Source organism: Gymnoscopelus braueri (assembly GCF_963280865.1).
Source record: "Gymnoscopelus braueri genome assembly, chromosome: 8".
NCBI classification, from domain to species: domain Eukaryota; kingdom Metazoa; phylum Chordata; class Actinopteri; order Myctophiformes; family Myctophidae; genus Gymnoscopelus; species Gymnoscopelus braueri.
Window position 1 is genome coordinate 976,755 of NC_137609.1, and position 20,063 is coordinate 996,817.

Sequence of the window (20,063 nt, forward strand, 5' to 3'; positions counted from 1 at the left end):
GCGTTGTGCTACATGTAATCGCACCACGTATGGATATATCCCGGCCGGTGTGAGGATGACTAAAAACCTTGCATTTATTTGTGTATGTACATTGCATACAGTTACAACACCTATAGTTACCATCTGGTACTACTGGGAAATTGGAAAAACTCTGAGTACCCAGATCTGATTTTACCAGGCTGTCCCTCAAGTTGGGAGAGCGTTTAAACACAAGTCTTGGTTTTTCTGGAAAAGCTTTTTTCAACCTTGGATCAGACTGGATAATGTGCCAGTGTTTTTGAATGGCACCTCTAAACTGTGAGCCCAGTGGAGAGTACTTGGTACAACACATAGGAGGGTTGTTACAGGTATTCTTATTTTTGGGGCGCAGGCAATCACTTTGTGTTACCTGGTCGAACCGCTCACTAGCAGCATCCACCCACTCTTTTTTATAACCTCTACTGAGGAACCTGTTAGAAAGGTCTGTGGCCTGTTTTTTGTATGAAGCATCCTCACTACAAATTCTGCGAACCCGGTGGAATTGGCTGACTGGCAAACTTTTAACCAAAGGCTGTGGGTGAAAACTATCACCTCTTAGGAGGGAATTACGGTCTGTGGGCTTGCGAAACAAGTCAGTTTGAATAATATTGTCCCTTTTGTAAACTTGTACATCGAGGAAGCTTAAACGCTCCCTATTAAATTCCAATGTAAACTTAAAGGGATACTTCACTTTAGGGCCGGGGACACATTTAAAAAAAATATTAAAAATAAATGAAAAAAGTTATGGAAAATTCATGGCCCCCTCACACATTAGTAGGACACTCTAATGCGTGAGGGGGCCATGAATTCTCCATAACTTTTTTCATTTATTTTTAATATTTTTTTTAAATGTGTCCCCGGCCCGAAAGTGAAGTATCCCTTTAAGATGGCCATTACAGGAATTTAAATAATTGTGAAACTCTGTCAATTCCTCCACACTGCAATCCATAATCACAAAGATGTCATCAATATACCGTCTATATAATAATATTTTGGAGAAAAAAGGATTCATAGGGTTCAGCACATAAAAAAACCATATATAGACATGCATAGTTTGGCGCCATCTTGCTGCCCATTGCTGTTCCTTTCAACTGCAAATAAAAATCCCTCTGAAAACAAAAATAGTTATGAGTCAATACCATGTCTGCTAAATCCAATATACATTCTGTGCTAGGTTTGGATGCAGGTGGGCGTTGTCTAAGAAAATACTGGAGCGCCTCAAGTCCACCCTCATGAGGTATATTAGTATACAGGCTCGTGACATCAAAGGTGGCAAACACAGATGAGTCAGTCATATTCCCAAAAGATTTTAACAGGTTAATGAAGTCTATAGAATCCCTTATATAAGAGGGCAAACTCGTAACCTCTGATTTGATAAAATGATCCACATATGCAGAGATGTTCTCTGTGAGGCTACCAATTCCACTCACAATGGGCCTACCAATGAGAGGAGTAGTTAGACCCTTATGTATCTTTGGAAGGGTATATATGACTGGAATCACAGGGTGATTAACCTTAAAAAATTCAAAAACACTCTGATCAAATTCAGAGTTGTTAAGGTGAGAAGATAGTTTAGAGTGCACATGAGACTTAAACCTTAAAGTGGGATCAGATGGCAGCTTCTCATAGAAGGTGGTATCATTAAGCTATCTACTCATTTCAGATACATAATCATTGACATTTTGCAACACAATAGCGCCCCCCTTATCAGCAGGACGTACTACAATTTTGTTATCCTTACTCAGGTCTAATAATGCATCCCGTTCAATCTTAGACAAATTATTGTACACTTTATATTCCTTTTTCTTTTTCAATAAATTCTTCACATAATTCTCCACCAACCGGCAGTAAGTATCTAGTGAGGCATTGCGATTTTTGTAAGGAATAAATGTGGATTTCTTCTTGAAAGGAGTGTAGGTAGGACCACTGAGAGGGGCCGGGGGAGTATCAGAGTCAATGTCAGGGGGAGGGGCAGGATCCACAGACTGGACATTAGTAAGGGGACCATTATACGTGTTAGAGTGGAAAAAGTCTTTCAGCCTTAGATTTCTAAAGAATTTCTGAAAGTCAATGAAGGTCTCAAAGTCATTAGCGTTTGTGGTGGGCACAAAACTCAGTCCCTTACCCAAAGCTGATGAGCAGGCCTCAGACAAGGTCTTATCAGAAAGGTTGATTACCGATGTCTCCTCCTCCCGCTCCGGGTGAAGTTGTCGTCTTCGCTGACCTCTTCACCTCTTCTACATCTTTTATGTTTGGAAGGCCCTTCTTCCAGTGATATGGTTTTCTTTGTTTTGCGTGGGCCTGTCCTAATAAAGATGCTCCATGTCCTGATTGGCCACTCGTATCAGAACCAGAGTCGTGGGAGGGAGATGATGGCCTGGCTCTGTGATGTCTCTGCTGCCGGTGTTGTTTTCGGCGCCCTTGTGTAGGACGCTGTTCTTTGTTCCGTTGTGATTGGCCTTGCTCAATCCGTTTTCCATCTTTCCAAAAGTAGATTTTGTTCTCTTGGTAATCTAAGGTGTCACGTTCAAATTTGGATTTTTTTGATGTTCTAATATCACTGGAAAATTCAGAACGGTGCCGGTCCAGGTCTTTCTTGAACTCAGCCCATTTCTTCTTATCCAAAAATTCTTCTGCTAACTGGGCCTCTATTTGTTTGGCCTCTATAAGTGTTTTATCACCTTGTTGTGTAAGTTCATCTATGACGAGAGCCATCAGGTCAAAAGAACATTTGTTCAGTATCTCACACCAACGTTGACAAAAAATTGGGTTATCTACACCAATTGCAGGTGCCTTCTGTAGCCTGAGGCCACGAGGAATAATCTTTTTCTTGAAGTAATCACTCAGTGCTACAGCATGAAGGTAATGTCTTATCTCACGCTCTTGTAGGTTATATAGCTTCTGGGTAAGCTCATCAACGTCTCTGAGGCTTGAGGTTCCTTCCACCTCATCAAAAATGGAATCTTTCAGCATTATGCGGGAGTAATCTTCCTCGCTGTATTCAAACCTTCCATATTGACTTGTAGGAATGCCTTCGTCTGTCATGTTGCCAAAAAAGTAGTAGTTTCTCCTTACTCCCAGGTGTTGTACATCATCATTAGTCAATGTTTGTGTATATATATGATGCTTTTGTCTGTCATTATAATATTTGCCTGATGAAGACCTAGAAGGTCAAAACGTTGCATAAATAAAAAAAGTGAGTTTCTTGGAGCTTGAGAACAGTGTGCGGACTTCCTCCTTCTTTTTCTTAATAGTGTGTTTGGCCATTGAACATTGGAACATATGAATACATGTTTTATTTCCATTTGCCTTTTAGGCTTTGTAATACAGAAATAGCACAGGGCAGATATGACAAATAACTTAAAATAAATTATTGACATTTAATAATTTTAGCTAAGTAAAAATAGCTGATCTACAAGCTCAGAACTCGTCGAGAAGTGACACGTTGTAACCTTGTAGTGCTGCTATTTCTGCTTTTATTTAATATTCGGAAATGTGTGAAAATGTTTCGACATGGAAACGATTATGCAAAAATAAATGCGATTATCTCAAATAATTGTGATTAGACGATGATGTAATAATCGTAACAGGCCTAATGCTTTTTTTTTCGGGTTTGCAAGATTATTTCCGGGCAATTGATGTCAAATTGACAATTGATGACAAATTGATGTCCCCTCCCCCATATCATTCTAAGGAAAGACATGACAGTGTTTCCCCTAAGGCAGTGGTTCTCAAACTTTTCAGGCCGTGACCCTCAAAATAATCATATTAGAACTGGGGACCCCCAAAATAATCATATTAGAACTGGGGACCCCAAAAATAATCATATTAGAACTGGGGACCCCCAAAATAATCATATTAGAACTGGGGACCCCCCACCCTGAAAAGCACTTGGAATTGTAGGAGTTGAGGCATTAGATTTAGTTTGACTCAGTACCTGAGTCAAATGAGTCAATGAGTAGTCAGACTCATTGTGAAAATAGCCGATCTACAAGCTCGCTAGCTCGTTGTGAGCTTGTATATCGGCTATTTTCGCAATGTTTGCATATTATCCTTCTTACAATTTGACCAATGTTTGACCAGTTTTTATTGAATAGTTAATCACTTTTGATGCAGTAATGGTCTGGCATCTGACCCCCCCAAAATCATGCGAGAATTCATGGATAATTTGATGAGCGGCAGTGGTTCCGGTAGGAGACACAAAGAGTCTCCTTTGTGTCTCGTACCGGAACCGCTGCCTACCGGTCCGCTGGTCATCACATTATTGGCTTCGGAATGAGAGAAAAACAAAAACATAGTCTCCATGGGGTGACTGATCGATTGCAAAAAAATAACTTTTTGGGGTGAACTATCCCTTTAAACCCAACCTGAATATTTTTCTAATTGTAAACCATTTTTGAATTTGTATTATGTATAAAAAAAACGAGTGAGAAACGCCCAACGAGCACAACACCCAGCAGGGGGCTCCACTGATCTCATTCCCCCCCAGATCCGGCCCCCCATTTAATGGCATTTCTATCTCTGGGACCCCAATTTATATTGTAAAATCAATGTTAATTTAACTCTGAGAGTGTACAAATGGAACCAGGTCCACTCTCTGAGTTACAGACCAATAAGGGTCCATTTGGTTCCCAACTATCCATCATTTAGCAGCCCCCACTTTGAGAACCAATGTTCTAGCTTGCCAAAATGACCCCCCCACTGTTTTTTTTGTGTAAATATATTTGTACTGCTCCTAGTATTGATCTTGTATACATAGGACCACAATGGAAACAAGAAGCCCTGTTTTAACATTATCGTATAACTGTACCACTGTACTTTTTGCAAACCGTTAATAAAGTATTCAATAAACAAAAACTGTTTTCACTCACCGCTGCGTCCGAGTCAGACTTAGACGAGCATAAGCTTTCCTGAGAGGGCGAAGGTGACACGCGACCTGGAGAGAGAGGAACACAATGACAATCACAGCTTTTCACAACATGTTGCTGTTGATGAAACAAAAAAGTGGTATATAGAATCTTCTATATTATACATCAAAACCACAAAAAAACATTATATGCTAATGTAGTATATTTAATAACATTTCATACACATTTGTTAGCATTATTTAACTTCACAAGTCTACAGTACAAGTAGGCTACAGAGAGAGGAGAGTTGATTGAGTCAGAGAGAGGTGCCGGTTTGTCTGAGCGGGGTGTGGGTGCTCTTAGCATTTTCTTTGTTATGTACCTGGGAAACAGAGGTTCTATGCATCTGTCTCCATCCCCCTTTCCTGCCCCAGACAAGTTGCAAATGTCTTGGGCAGGGGGTGGGGGCTAACCTTTGAAGTCTGACACACCCATACCTGGGCCTCCTCTTTCACTGAATGGGCTATAAAGACTATGACATGTAAAGCTTGTAGTGGGTGTGCCACTCCCGGCCGACAGGCTGTGGAGCTGGTTGTGGAACTCTGTACTATGCAATAAATGGAAGCAAAGGAACCTCACTTGTTGGAGTGATGACTCAAATTCATTCTACCACCATTCATTCTCACCACTGGGACATCAAACTTAACTGCAATATGGCGTTGTTGGCAACTACAAAAGCAATAGAAACCTTTAAGTCTGTGGTTTTCAGATACCACACTAAACTTTGATTGAGAGATGAACCGCTTCCACTCTTCTTTTTTTTTTTTGCATGTCAGGCATGTTAGACGCAAAAATATGAACCCATTAAAACCGGGAACGGTTCTTTGGCCAGTTTAGCTTCCAGTTTCTGTGTGTCATCACTTCCAATGTCACTTGTTTATCCTGTGTCCTGTGTGAGTTCTGTCTCCTGATTGGATAAACTCGGTATCCCCATCTGAAAAGGCATTTTCTGTTTACGTTTAAGAGCTGGAGAGATGGGAAGACCCCTGTTACTGAACAAACACTCTATAGCAATTTCTATCACAATATAGAGCTATTTAACTTATTTAAACCAAAACAATATCACTTACCCTACCTTTAATCAAGTGATTAATTCATTTAAAAGCAGATGTTTGGCCTTTTGAAACCACGCGGTACACGTTCATTGACGTCAACAACAGGCACGATTAGAAAAACAAATCTTTTCTTATCTTCTTGTGATGAGAGGTTTACCTTCAGTGTTGTACTTCATCCTCATGTTGTTGAAATAGTCGAAGGCGTTCTTTAGGACCCAGATGCGAACCACGTTGTCCTGACCGGCGGTCGCCAACAGCCTGCCGCAGTGAGAGAACTTCATGGTCCACACCGCCCCCTGCAGGACAACACAGGAAGCACATTATGTTTTTTTTATTAGATAGATGATAGATTCTTTATGTGTCCTTAAAGGGTTAGTTTTTGAGTATTTTCTGTAGGAAATACTTACCATTAATGTAGTGGTTGCAAATGTATTCATTGATTGCCCGAGTCCCGTGGTCAGAGTTATGGTCTGGTTCTGATGAATATGAAGTAGTTCCGGTAGATTAGTAGATTTGGTGAGCGGTCATTAAAAATTAATTAATTAAAAAAACTAGCGTCATTTGTATTGTTGACCTATTTCTACCATAGAGCAGGTTTCGTTCAATTTCGACCCCTCTGTCACATGGTACTAATTCATCAGAACCGGACCATAACTCTGACCACGGGACTCGGGCAATCAATTAATACCTTTGCAAGTATTTCCTACAGAAAATACTCAAAATCTGAACTAACCCTTTAAGGACATTCATTTAGGGTGTGTGCCAAGCAGCCATCAGGACCAGTGTTGATTTTGACAGATTTTTTTTATTTAGTTTCAGTCATAGTCTTTTGAATACAATTCTACTTAGTTTTAGTCATATATTAGTCATGTGAAATGTTTTAGTTTTTGTCTAGTTTTTAGTCGACTAAATATCATAAGATTATAGTCGACTAAATCTACAGTTGATTTAGTCGACTAAAATTTATTTTGGCGGTGCCTTGATGGCGTCGTAATGGCTGATTTTACACTTGGCTGCATGCTGAAAATAGCAGATCTACAAGCTCACAACGCGTCGCAGCGCGATGCGTTGTGAGCTTGTAGATCTGCTATTTCCAGAGCAACACAGTCTCAGTCTCACTGCCCCGAAGTCACATATTGACTTTTGTGCAGAACGCCTTCCAGTCACATTGTGAGCGCCCAGCAGTCACAATGTGACTTCCCAGTCATAATGTGACTTTAGGGTAGCTCCATAGAGATACATAGCTGAATAGACAACATGCGTTAAAAGCTGTGGTTTAAATGCAACATAACACACGTCACCACCCAAACAAACCTGTAAATATTCTGTGCATTTTCATATTTTGTTGATTATTTTTCGATAAGTGTTTGTTGAGAACGAGAGATTAGTTTAACTTTTCCAACCCCGTGACGTCACGTCAGATTACTTCCGCATTCCGCGTGTTCGTACTGATGTCTTTATCAGTGTCAATAAAGATCTGACAAAACAAATGAAAAAAAAAAAACTTTTATGATCTATCTATCTATCTATCTATCTATCTATCTATCTATCTATCTATCTACATAAACGTTCAAATGTTTTAAAAAAAAGTGCTGACCCTATGGCCACAAATGTTGCAATTATGTACGGGTCCTTAAAAGTACCCGTAACTTCCGTATTTTTTTATAAAAAGCATTTTAATCTGATTGGTGGCCATTTTATCAGAGAGTTGTAATGTTGCGTGAGTGCAGTACACCTTTCAACCCATAGGTTCACGTAAAAACATATGGTGAAAATGGCCAGCAATTGGATTAAAAGGTTTTTTATTGAACATTAAAAAAAATACGGGTACTATTGAGAACCCATATATAATTATAACATCCGTGAACATGAGTTAGTATCTTTATATTTGAAATTTGAACGTTTATGTAGATGTACGGGTAATAAATAGAAAAATGCAAACACCAGGTTGAAGTTCCACCATGACTGCCATGATTTTTCTATTTGTCACACGACATTCCTGCTCTCACGACGACCCACAATTCATAGCGATGTCCTCCATGCACAGGTATGTTACGTGACTTATTTTGTCTTCATTCATTTAATAATAAAATCTTTAATCTGCACCACTAAATGACATAAGTACACCACAGGGTCTTTTTTAACATGTTGGTGTGTGTGTACATTAGAAAGTTGTTGGATCTGTAAATTTAAGATGGCTTTTTTTGGGAGATTTCATGTAGCTAAACTAGTGCTAGCCTAGCTAAGTGCTGCTACAACAACAACAACAACAACAACAGTCAGTACCTTTAGATTGAATCGGCTGTTGTTGTCTTTGCTTGTATATTTGATATTATTTTTCACATCTGCCTTTGTGGACTTTGTTTGCAAACACTAAAAGGAAACAGAAATGTTGAATATATTTACAATTTCTACTCCAGTGTAGCCAGGGTGGTCCAGGGACCTAAGAGCAGTGGTTCTCAGCCTGTGGGTCGGGCCCAGGGGGGTCCCCACATTTCGGGGGGGGGGGGGGGGGGGGGTAAAGTGACAATTTAAGACAGTTCAGTCAGACAACTCTTAGATTGGATTAGAATATATATTTATTAGCAATATATATTTAGCAAGCTTGAGCATGGTATAGAAACAAGAGGAAGCATAGTTTGGCGTCAGGCCTCTGAATCCATTCATTCCCTGTAAGGATAACATTTTAATGAATGTTACATGCCAATTAGCATTTACAGGGAATGAATTAAACCCCCAAGGGGATCTAGAAACAGAGCCTACAGGTGGATGCCGGGGAGGCGGTGGGATGAGACTATTCATGGTCAGCAGCATACGTAGCAAGCAAGGGCAGCAGATCCGGCAGGATCTCGGCAGCAGAGCAGCAGCAGCAGCATCGTCGCACGTCAGAGCAGCAGAAGAGCGCAACCAGACTGAACAGGTAGGCAGAGCATTACTTATAACTCACCGACCAGGAGAAAAAGTGCATGTGACTTAGTCACCTGATCGGTTAGCCCAATCCCTTGAGTAGCCTGGCCTGAACTAGCTCCGTAAACTGCGCCTCATTAAAGTGACAATATAAGGACCAAAAAGAAGGAAAAAAAGAAATGAAATGCATAAAAGGTCATCAAGAAAATACTATACAAACTGGTCAAACATTGACCAAATTGTCAAATAATATAAGAAAGAGGAAAATATTGATATACAAGCGTTGTGAGCTTGTAGATGTGCTATTTTCATTTTGTCAATCTTTGGAAACGAGTCAAACTAAATGTAACGCCTCAACAACTCCTACATTCCAAGTGCTTGTCAGGGTGGGGGGTCCCCAGTTCAAATATGATTATGATGATTATTATGATTATTATAGAGGGTTTTGTGTTATTGTTGGGCTATTCTAAAATAGCTGATCTAAAAGCTCACAATGCCTCGTGATGATGTGTTTGTAGGTCTGCTTTTGGACAGTATGAATATTATGATATAGCATGTCTGGATGAAGGCTGTTTACTGTTTTTTTTTTCTTCTCTCTTGCAGATTACTACTGATTTACCAACATACCTACGTACCTACCTACCTACCTACCTACCTACCTACCTACCTCCCTCCCTCCCTCCCTCCCTCCCTACCTACCTACCTACCTACCGAACAACCTATCCACAAACCAAAGGCACTTTTAAGAGCCACGTTTATTGTCTCTCTCTCTCTCTCTCTCTCTCTCTCTGTCTGTCTGTCTGTCTGTCTGTCTGTCTGTCTGTCTGTCTGTCTGTCTGTCTGTCTGTCTGTCTGTCTGTCTGTCTGTCTGTCTGTGTGTGTGTGTCTCTCTCTCCCCCTTCCTGTGTGTGTGTATACCTTTGTTTGTCTCATCCATATCTGTTGTCTGTGTTTTTACTCATCACCATGAGTGACTCAAAAAATCCATTCACAGACCTGGATGAGTTCATTGATCAGCTTGATCAAAAGAAATTAGTTGATCAGCTTGATCAAAAGAAATTAGTTAACACATTTAAAGCTCTAGATGACATGATTCCACCTGAGTCACAATGGAAGGTACCCCCACCAGCAAAGAAGGCAAAGGCTCCCCGGGCGACGGTGACGTGGGTAAACCGAGATAGCGATGGAAAGATCATCCACGCGAGGCCCAGATCAAGCTGGAAACAGTCAAATCAGGGTCAGTATTGTTATTGCATTAAATATATTTTGAAGATCTTTATTATTTAGCCAAATCAAGGAATACATGTTGTCACTAGTGTTGGATAATTGAAAGAAGGGTACTATTACATACAGTACTTGTCTAAAGGTCCATTCCCACTGAGCACTATAACTATATCTATAAAAGTATAGTTTAAAAGTTAAGTGGATGGCACTGTTCACACCAACTATTAAAAAAATATAAAATTTTGAACGATATAGTGATCTTTATAGTTATCGTGCCCGGTGGTAATGGCGCTTTAAGCAGTATAAAATAGTTGACATAGTTGACATCATTGTGAGCTGGGTTGTGTGTGTGTGTGTGTGTGTGTGTGTGTGTGTGTGTGTGTGTGTGTGTGTGTGTGTGTGTGTGTGTGTGTGTGTGTGTGTGTGTGTGTGTGTGTGTGTGTGTGTGTGTGTGTGTGTGTGTGTGTGTGTGTCAGGCGCGTATCGTCATTGGGGCCAACGAGGCCATGGCCCGGTCTGTAAACCCAGCTTGTCCCTGTGTATGGGCAAGATCCAGGGGGAAAAAACTAAACATTAGCAGCCCCTCACCCTATTCTGTTGTAGCCGACCACAGAAAGTCGCCTTTGTTTTCAAATGGGGCTCATTTGTATTCGGCCGAATTGTTAATGAGTGGCCATTAAAAACCAGTTTAGCCGTCAAACCGGTTCTGGCCCGGTTCTGGCCCGGTCAACGTTAGAATCCACCAAACGCGTGTGTGTGTGTGTGTGCACAAGGAAAATATAATGGATGTGTGTGAAAGAAAGAGAAGGTGAGATATGTATCACTGTGCGAGTGTACGATAGAGAAGTTTGATGAAAATGAGAGAGAGATACTGTAACTCCACCACAGATAAGGGACTTGGATAAAGTAAATATAAGTTCAAACTAAGTCTATAAAATAAATGGCAATATGAGTAATACAGCAAGAGATACAGTATTAAGACACGTACTAAGCACATAATTTATGCTGTACACTGTATATCCTATCTCTAATCTAAATGTGTACATTATCATTTGTGTTGTACGTGTTTAGAATGCATGTGTGTTCATTCTCGCATTCTGTGTGCTCATTCTGAAGTGTGTGTGTGTGATTGTAATGCACATCATAAATGACTATGGATAAAGTGACATTAGTCTTGGCAAGGCTTCAATTGAAATAGTTTGTTATTGAGTGGCCAATAGGCAGCCAGATGCTTTTTAAATCAAGCTACAGCAATCATTCCTATTTGCCTTCATGTATATGGCGCTTCATTCATAGGCAGATACGTTATGGTTTGTGAAAAGTATACTAGTCCTCCCAGGCTAATAATCATGCTTCAACTAGCCTTAAAGCAAATAGGACATTTTAGTCTTATGAATGTTAATATAAGTGTTTTGTTTTATTTATTTCTTTTGTTAACAGCTGGTCCGAGTCAGAAGGCTGACCCTGTTGTTTCCCGTCGGAAGACTGTTCCTCCTCCCGATGTTCCTGACACTAACCCTGAGGTGGCTTTTGCCCCAGATGCTGTTGGTGTGTATTTCATTAGCACTAAGCAATATGTTCATATTATATTGTAATAATCTGTCATTGAGTTTAAATGTTAATTGCATGTTTGTATTACAAATTTGCCAGAATAATGGGCAACTACACTTTTCCCAGCCATTTCATGTATTATGCTTTTGATCATGTAAAATACAAAGTTATTTTTCAATAATCCATACTGTTTTAACAGAGTGTTTCATACAAGAGCTCCAGCTGTCACTGGGCATTGCATCAGGTGATGCTCAGGAAGCACCATCCCCATCAGCTCCTCTCCTGGCTTCCAAAGACTGGAGCACACGAAAGCGTCTCTTTGTAGAGAGATGGCGGGTAGAAAGACCCCGGCTAGTGAACAGCGCAGCAGCAAAAGAAAATGTAGCCCCACACATCTGCCAACAGTGTGCCATTAATCCAGCTGCTGTTCGCTGTCATGACTGTCAACCACGCCCCTTCCTCTGTGCTGAATGTGACATCATCACGCACTCTCGATATGTGCTCCACAACAGAGATGCCATGACTGCCGGGTTTTTCCAGTCATTGCCTCCAACCACTTGCATTGTGGATAAGGCTCCTTGCCGTTGTGGTAAGTTCTTGTTTGTGAGTGTATACCATAACACATTCAACTCTCTGACACGTTAAGCTTGTTAGTCCACTTAAACAATGCTTTATTGTGTTATTGCTTGAACTTGAATGCATTTGGATGGCCCATGTCAATCAGCTTCCTGAGAATATCTTGAATACATTTTCAGCAATGCAGCCATTGAATCTATTTTACCTTTCCCAAGAAAAGATTCATTCTCTTCAGGTCGTTCCAGCAATCATGATGTTGTATTTCCCATTGGACTTTAATAATCTTAATTCACATGTATGATCTCTTTCAGATCGCCTCGTACCTGTGCAGATACCTGACATCATTTGTAGTTGTCCAAAAGAGACATTGAGGGTGAAGCCAGGAAAGGCTGTCGCTGTGGTCACGATGGATGGTAAGAAGTGAAGAGCTTTTTGTCCTTTTAAAAAGCATCTTAAAAATAATAATAATAATTCTGCACTCAATTATGTTCACAAAGTTTGTCATCGGTATGTATATCATATCAAATCAAACAAACAAACACATGCTATGCCACACTACAAAGCACCCTAACCCTGTTTAAGGAGCTACGTTTTACACTACAGTGGGTGTGTTTCTTTTGTGTGTGTGTTTTTTTCCTAGGACGATATGATCTCAGCATGCCTGACGTGAGTTGTGAGGCCTGCAAAGCCACTTGGACTGCTGGAGTGGACGATTTAATTAGCAGAAACTACTGGCCTGCTACCCTTCAGTTCGCCACAATTTATGCCACAGATGTGTTCTTCTCATTCGAACAAATGAAGATGGCAGCACCAGGATTGTCCTGCCAAGCTTTTCTAAGAATGCTGGATCAGCGAACTGTCCACTTTGGTCGCGTGAGTGTTGAAAGCTCTGTTTGTCATGTGGGTTTAATTGACTGCTAATGTAATTTTTGCACATTATTAGCCGTTGGTTTCCTTATTTTTAAATAGACTGGGAAGATCTCAAGAGATGGCTTCCAGAAAAGTTTTTTTGAGTGGGAAGCCGTGCAGTATGAGCTGGAAAACATCTGCAAGGAGCAGCCCTTTGTGTGTCCGGCGTGCACACCGGAAATGGTTGCGATATCAGTGGATGGGAATCGAAAACATTATCGCTTCAAGAATGCAGCCAGGTACTTCTAAATTAGTATATTGTAACAGCATTTATGTTACTAGGAAAAAGTCTAATATGCACCAAGTAACCTCATACTGTAAGATTTTGTAAACTGTTTGTATACCTTTTTGTTTTCTTTAGATCTGAGGAACAGGCCATCTTTGATGGCATCTTCATAGCCAAGGATGAAGACGTGACAAGATTTGTTGACTACATACACCAGACGACAAAACATGTAAGATTGCATACTATAATTATATGTACACGACTACAATACCCTCATACGAAAAGGTTTTAATCTTCCATATCCATATTGTAGGTTCCTGGAAGAGGTGTTTGTGGAGGGCAGTGGTCAGCAGCGAGAGAGACCTCCAAAAAATCTACCAGCAATATCGACGAAGAGGGACTCGAGCTTGCGGTGTGTCGGCATGGATTGCTACTCTGTGCATTAAATATGTACAGGGGAGAAATTTTTGCTTACCCCTTGTACCTGCAACAAAAGCTGGCCAGTAGGCAAATCAGTTTTTTTTGTATGGATGTGACCTGCAAATACTGGCCCTACCTCCAAAGAGTTGCAGATAAATGCCCAGAGTTGAAGCACCTGCTTAACATGAAGCCTTTCCTGTCAGTGTTTCATGCCAAAGCCCATGATTTCAAATGTGAGGTAAGGAAAGATTATCATGTGATTGAATGACTTTATCTGAACACCAGTACATGAATGTCACCATCATCTGAACATTGTATTTGTTATATATTTACCCAGGTGAAATGGAGTGGGCAGTATCAGGATGGGGCTGGTCTAACACTAGGTGAGGAGGTGGAGCAATGTAATGCCTTCCTTTCTAGGATTGCAGTGACGACAAAGCACATGTCGAAAGCAGGTGAGATGACCACATACAGCACTAGTTCAAAAACATAACATAAGTACACATAGGATGTTAACATTATCATAATCATAATATATGCTAACACCAATTTCTGTTGGCAGGACGCACTGACATGTTGACTCTCATGGCTATGAACTGGAATCAGCAAAAGAGGGACAATTTGGCCACCGCACTCGCTCGGCGATATCAGAAGGTAATGGCATCAGTAATGTTCTGTTAGATGTTTAATATTCCATGTTTCAGTATTTGACGTGTTAGAGACAACATTTGTTTTATTGTCTATGATTCTTTGTCATTGTAGACCAGCAAAGCTCTGCAAAGCCAGTTGCAGAACCTTGACTCGATGAAGGTCCAATTTGCAGTGGCAGAAAGCCAGTTAGAAGACTGGGTCAAGGATGTAAAGGAGTGGGCAGAAGAAGGTGAGGCTGTTCTTACTATATGCTTCTGCCAGGTGACATCATTAGAGAATTTAATGTTAGCTTCCACTGACATTGTCTCCCTGTGCCTTGTACTTATTGTTTTATTTTCCTTCATGAGCACTTAGATCCTCTACTGCAGTCTTGCATTAAATTGTGAATAATTGTTCACTTAAAGTGCAACCCACCTATTTCTTCTCTGCAGCAACAACTGCATGTGAGCCCGATGCCTTGGCCAACAAAATTGAGATGCTGGTGGTGAGTCTCAAGAGGAGGTCCCAGCGCCTTTATAGCGATAAGGCCGGTAACAAAGGTCGTGCCAGGCTGCGCCGCAAGATCAGGGGGGAGAAAGAGATGCTGTCCTCTGTTGTGGAGCAATACAACAGAATGGTTCCAAGCACAGAACCACTTTGCATGGAAACCATCCTGTCTGTGGAGCATGCATGGCCATGGCAGCTACTACAACACAGTGGTATGTACTAGTCTGTTGACTACTTGACTACCAACAAATCTGATACATAATAGATCATATGCTCGCTTGCTTGTTGAGGTTGGGAGTGGCCAAATTGGCAAATCCAACTAATTTTCCCTGTGAATCTTTGTCAAAAATGCATTCCAGACTTAAGGACGAAGAGAAAGGCATTCGACAACATTATGGCTGTAAGGAGACTTGAGGAGGAGAAGAAGATCCTTGTGACAGAGATGAATCACCACTGGAAGTCTCTTTCAACTCGTGCCGAAGGCCTGAAGGAGCTGTCCTGCATTATTTCCTCTGAGGCAATGGACGGTATGTATTGCAATATAATAATTCATAGACATAATACACAACTCTGATGACTGTTGTTAAAGTTACTAATACAGGCCTTATCTTGTGTTCTACATCCAAGATTCACAGTGGGGCCTAAGTGAAGAGGGATTGAAAGGTCTGCAGAGCATCATCCAAAGAAAGCTGTGGAACATTAAAGAAACGATGACTCACTCACGACACTGTTACCTACAAGTTCTGTCTGGAGCAGAGGAAATCAACTTTTTGGATGACAACAACGATGATGATGATGATGAATATGACATTGACTCTGAAATGTCTGATGACGAACTGTAGTCAGCAAAAGCCTGTGTGAGAGGTTTCTAAAACTGGGGATGGTAAAAGATATATTCTGGATTAACAAAGGAATAGCATCCATCTGCAGGCTTGGATACGATCTGATTTGCCTCTCATCTGGTCGTCTCTCTCGCTCTCTCTGTCCCTCTGGCTCTCTCACTCCTATGCACACCTAAAACGCTGGAACACTGGAACACTTTCGTTGACGGACTGCTTTTCCTATGTTGGATTACCACCCTTGGTGTCAACAACCTGTGATGTTTTTGCTTCATGCAGACTACCTTCTTTTGTGGACCTGCTGTTGTGCTACTACTTTTTGCACCTCACGTTTAACCTCATCTACATACCTGCTGCTATGTGGACCTATCCATACTTGATGCCTTTTATGCAAGTGATAATCAATGGGGAGCAAGTCATTATTGAGAAACAAAACCTGACAGGGTGATTATTTCTCAATTCTTGCTTATTGCCAGGCGACTTCATAAAGAAATTAATAAATTGACCCAAGAGTAACACAAAAAAGGATTATATTGCTTACAGTAATAAAACGCGGTCGCCTCTGAAAACAACAGGAATCAATATTAGGGTTACTATTCCTCGCTGCAAATGTTTTTGAAGACATACTTGAGTGTACTGTTCAGCTGTAAATGACATTGTGTTTACTGTTGGACTTGTTTACTGTTGTTGCACTGTTGAATACATTTTAAAAACCAATGCAGATTGATAAGAGCCAGGTGCTGAGTGTTTGATTAGACAGCGCTCTGTTATTGAGTTCATTCAATGATTGGATTTATTCAGAATCAAGCATTCAACCAACCAAGCCGGGAAATGAGTTACATGTGGATATGTTTTCCCTCTCTCTGCCCCTCCTTTCTTGAAAAAAATGAATGATGGAACTTGACCTTCACTCTTACACCTGTGATGTGATAACACTGATTCCTAGAACATTCTTTGTAATACAAAAATGAAATCATATACCTTCATTCCCACTCCAGTTGCAGGACATTTCGTACACCAGTACATATTACCACAGAATGCCATAATGGGAAATTAAAAGATGATTACTGTCTTACCTGCCTGTAGGAATGTGCCACAAAGACCAATAAATTCCAGAAATCTGTGTCGTGTGTTTGTTGATACCAAAATATGGAGATGACTGCTGTCATAGACTGCAATGCAAAACGTATACTGCATATATATATGTGTGTGTGTGTGTGTGTGTGTGTGTGTGTGTGTGTGTGTGTGATCTATAAAATATAATGAACATCAGAGAACTGGGGGTCCCCTAAGGGCCACCGATTCACTGAAAGTTTTACAGTGATGTATCAATTGTGTATTCAAAACAAATAAAGCTGTTTGTTTAGCTTAGCCTTGGATATTAGTGAGTCACAAAAGCATGCACCTTTTAATAACATGCTGTTACTGTATGTCATACATATTTGTAGGTGTATAATTCAGATATATTTGAAGGTCAAGCTATATTTGACCCAAGGTCAAGAAAAAATTAAGTATATTAACTATTCATCAATTAACTCTTACCCTGCCAGAGTTTTTTCAAAAAGTCTGTAGCCTCTGCCAGGGTTTTGACCGATTTTGGTACCTTTTCGCATAGCCACAGAATATTTTTCTCCAGTATGATTGATCCCAGATAATTTCTAATCACAGATGAGATTCAGGTGTGGTTTCACAAATGTCAACGAGGTCAATTTGACCTTGTTGTCATGTGTTGTTTGATGTTTGAAAATAGCTCAAAACCAGTAGTTTCAAACCAAAAAACATTGTGAATTGTTTGTCCGTTTCAATTTTAACATTGAAGTGGATGGAGCAGCAAATCTTTGGGAATTGTTATCTCCTTATTCGTTTGGAATATCGAAAAGGTGTCAATATTAAATAATTAGAGAATCTTTTTAGAATTTTTTTTTTTTTGAAAAAAGTTTTTTTTTTTTTTTTTTTTCAAAGACGTTTTTTAACGTCTTTGGCAGGCAATAGCTGAAGGCCCAAAGACGTTAATAAACGTCTTTGGCAGTTATAGAGTTAAGAAACAGCTGTGAAATGTTGTGAGATTTAAAAGAGGATTTAAAGAGTTTGCCTGCCTGACAGCCCCAGGCAGGCAGTTACCTCCACAGCAAGTTACCTGCACAGCAAAAGCCGTCAAGTCAAGACTTTGGAATCATCAGTAGGGCACTGCTGGATGATACCAGACAGCAGGCAGGCTCATATGGAGTTACAAGATCACATATAATAAAGAATATAAAGAAAATAGCACATATAATCAGGAGAAGCCTGTAATACATAGTGTGGTAATAGCGTGCTATTAGTGTGGTATTACATAGTAATACATAGCCACAATGGAAACAATGACTTGTTAATAGGAGCATAATGACCTGTTAGGAGCAAAGCCAATCCAGAGCCACTGAGGGATAGTTTGGTTTGCATCATAGCTCACAACTAACCAGTTGGCTGATAGGCCTCCTGACCTTTTTCATAAAATAATTATCATGGTATCATAGAAGAATTATCATGGTATCTGTTGAACTGATCCAAAGCCACTGTGAGAATATGCTTTAGGCTGTGTATACCAACTATTGATGAATCTGATGCTTGGCTCTCTGGAAGGAGTTAATGTCTCTCTGGATCGCTGATGGAACTTCTCTCTACCAATGCATGTCGAGCCTCTTTATACCGCTGGCTGCGGTCCTAATGTCACTACGGTGATGTCAGGTACTGTCAGACATCATATACGGAGTGGCCTATGTCAGTTATGCCCAAATCTGGGACTATGACGTCTGTCCTGGACGTTTTGGTTATCTCTATATATATTTAGTTCCGAGAGGGGTTCTCTGATGTCAGAGCTAAGTATACCAGGTATCTCCATGTATAGCCGTCTGGGAGATTCTATGATGTCAGACTGGGAAGGTTAGGATCGCATAGGTCACTAGAGGTCGGGACTAAATGGGTCATTCATCCCCTTATATAGGTTTCTGGGCATCCTGCCATGATCCACCTTGCGGTGTTATCCATCTATGGCCAATACTGGCAAATGTGCCCTGAATGTTCTTTACAGTGTCATAGTATTGAAAGTACAATGTAGCCTACTATAATCGAAGTCCATGCTGCCAGCCTGGAGAATAAGGCTCTAAATGGCCATATCGAGCAAAGGGGAATACAGTATACTGTATGGTTCATTTGGGTTAGGGTTGTGTAGTTTATGAGTTGTGTGTGGATAATGGGGTCTAAAGTGTTCCAAATTATAAAGGATGACTGTGTATAAGGTACAGACAAGTATATTGAATATATTGACACTGATACGCCTTTGAAGGCTTATAAGTCAGCAACAGAATGTGCTAAATACATGGGGTCAATCAGTTTTGGAAAGGTCTTGGCATTTCCTGCCATCCACAGAGCCTAGTCCCTCTACGTGCCAGAGCCTCTCCTCTCCCCCAGTCCCTGCACAGTAGTTCCGGATAAGCGGACTGAGTGGCCCTGTCTTTCCCTAAAAGGACTGACCGTGGGGTAGCTACTGGGACGTAAGTCGGGGCTTGATCAACCCTGGCTGGGTCACCTGGGTGAGGGTGTATGTTGTTGCGAGACCCGAAACACCCGTCGACCCCAGGCTACAACACTGATGATACGTCCCAGGTGCATCCATGTGATGTTTTTCTTTATATCTTGAGAAAGTATATTCTGGTAATAATAATAATAGCGTGGTAATACATAGTAATATATAGGACCACAATGGTCTACCAAGAAGTATGAATAAGCTTCGATGTATATTTTGTCGTATGATAGCGCTGTGCGCCTAAAATAGACAATCTACAAGGTCACAACTGGTCGTGGTTGCTACTTGTTGTGAGCTTGTAGATTGGTTATGACGAAACATACATTAGGCATGTCTGATGGAGACAGCTCCTTCACACACTGTGCTGCATAGGCCAACGCTAGACATTAAGAGCTATTTCTATTGCTATTGTAGGCTGAATCATTAAGTAAAGGTTTGTATGGGTTTTCAATGCCCACTTTTTCCATTTTGCAATTGACATATTGTGTGTATGTACGTGCATCACCTTAATCTAATTGTATAAACCATACGTTCTCTTCTTGGATAACTCAGAATGAATGACTCATTAACACATTGGCTACCAGGTTGTACACTACAGAAGCAGGACAGTTGACCGCTTATGTTAACTGCTGACAGATGCTGTTGATTGACTGTAGCCTACAGTACTACATAATCATCTTTCTAACTGTTCATACAATTGGAGCCTATAGATGACACTGTAGTGTACACATA

The 20,063-nt window shown here is 40.6% G+C and overlaps 2 protein-coding genes across 2 annotated transcripts in view; one reads left to right on the forward strand and one right to left on the reverse strand.

The window, feature by feature from the left end:
- LOC308090019 (WD repeat-containing protein 44-like) overlaps nucleotides 1-20,063 on the reverse strand; it is a gene marked incomplete at its 5' end in the record, with an annotated part of 51,182 nt that overhangs the window by 8,916 nt on the left and 22,203 nt on the right. Inside the window, 3 exons of the mRNA XM_080435046.1 lie at nucleotides 1,861-2,003; nucleotides 4,890-4,954; nucleotides 6,138-6,276. Of these exons, the coding sequence (XP_080291172.1) occupies nucleotides 1,861-2,003; nucleotides 4,890-4,954; nucleotides 6,138-6,276 (347 nt within the window). The remainder of the gene's footprint in view (nucleotides 1-1,860; nucleotides 2,004-4,889; nucleotides 4,955-6,137; nucleotides 6,277-20,063) is intronic.
- On the forward strand, nucleotides 9,977-15,772 carry LOC308090020 (uncharacterized protein; the record flags this gene model as incomplete). The annotated part of the gene is made up of 14 exons (XM_080435047.1): nucleotides 9,977-10,124; nucleotides 11,552-11,659; nucleotides 11,862-12,251; nucleotides 12,550-12,651; nucleotides 12,879-13,111; nucleotides 13,208-13,386; nucleotides 13,509-13,602; nucleotides 13,687-14,031; nucleotides 14,131-14,248; nucleotides 14,356-14,447; nucleotides 14,556-14,673; nucleotides 14,876-15,142; nucleotides 15,290-15,457; nucleotides 15,558-15,772. The coding sequence occupies 14 exons, from the start codon at nucleotides 9,977-9,979 to the stop codon at nucleotides 15,770-15,772; spliced, it is 2,577 nt and encodes an 858-aa protein (XP_080291173.1).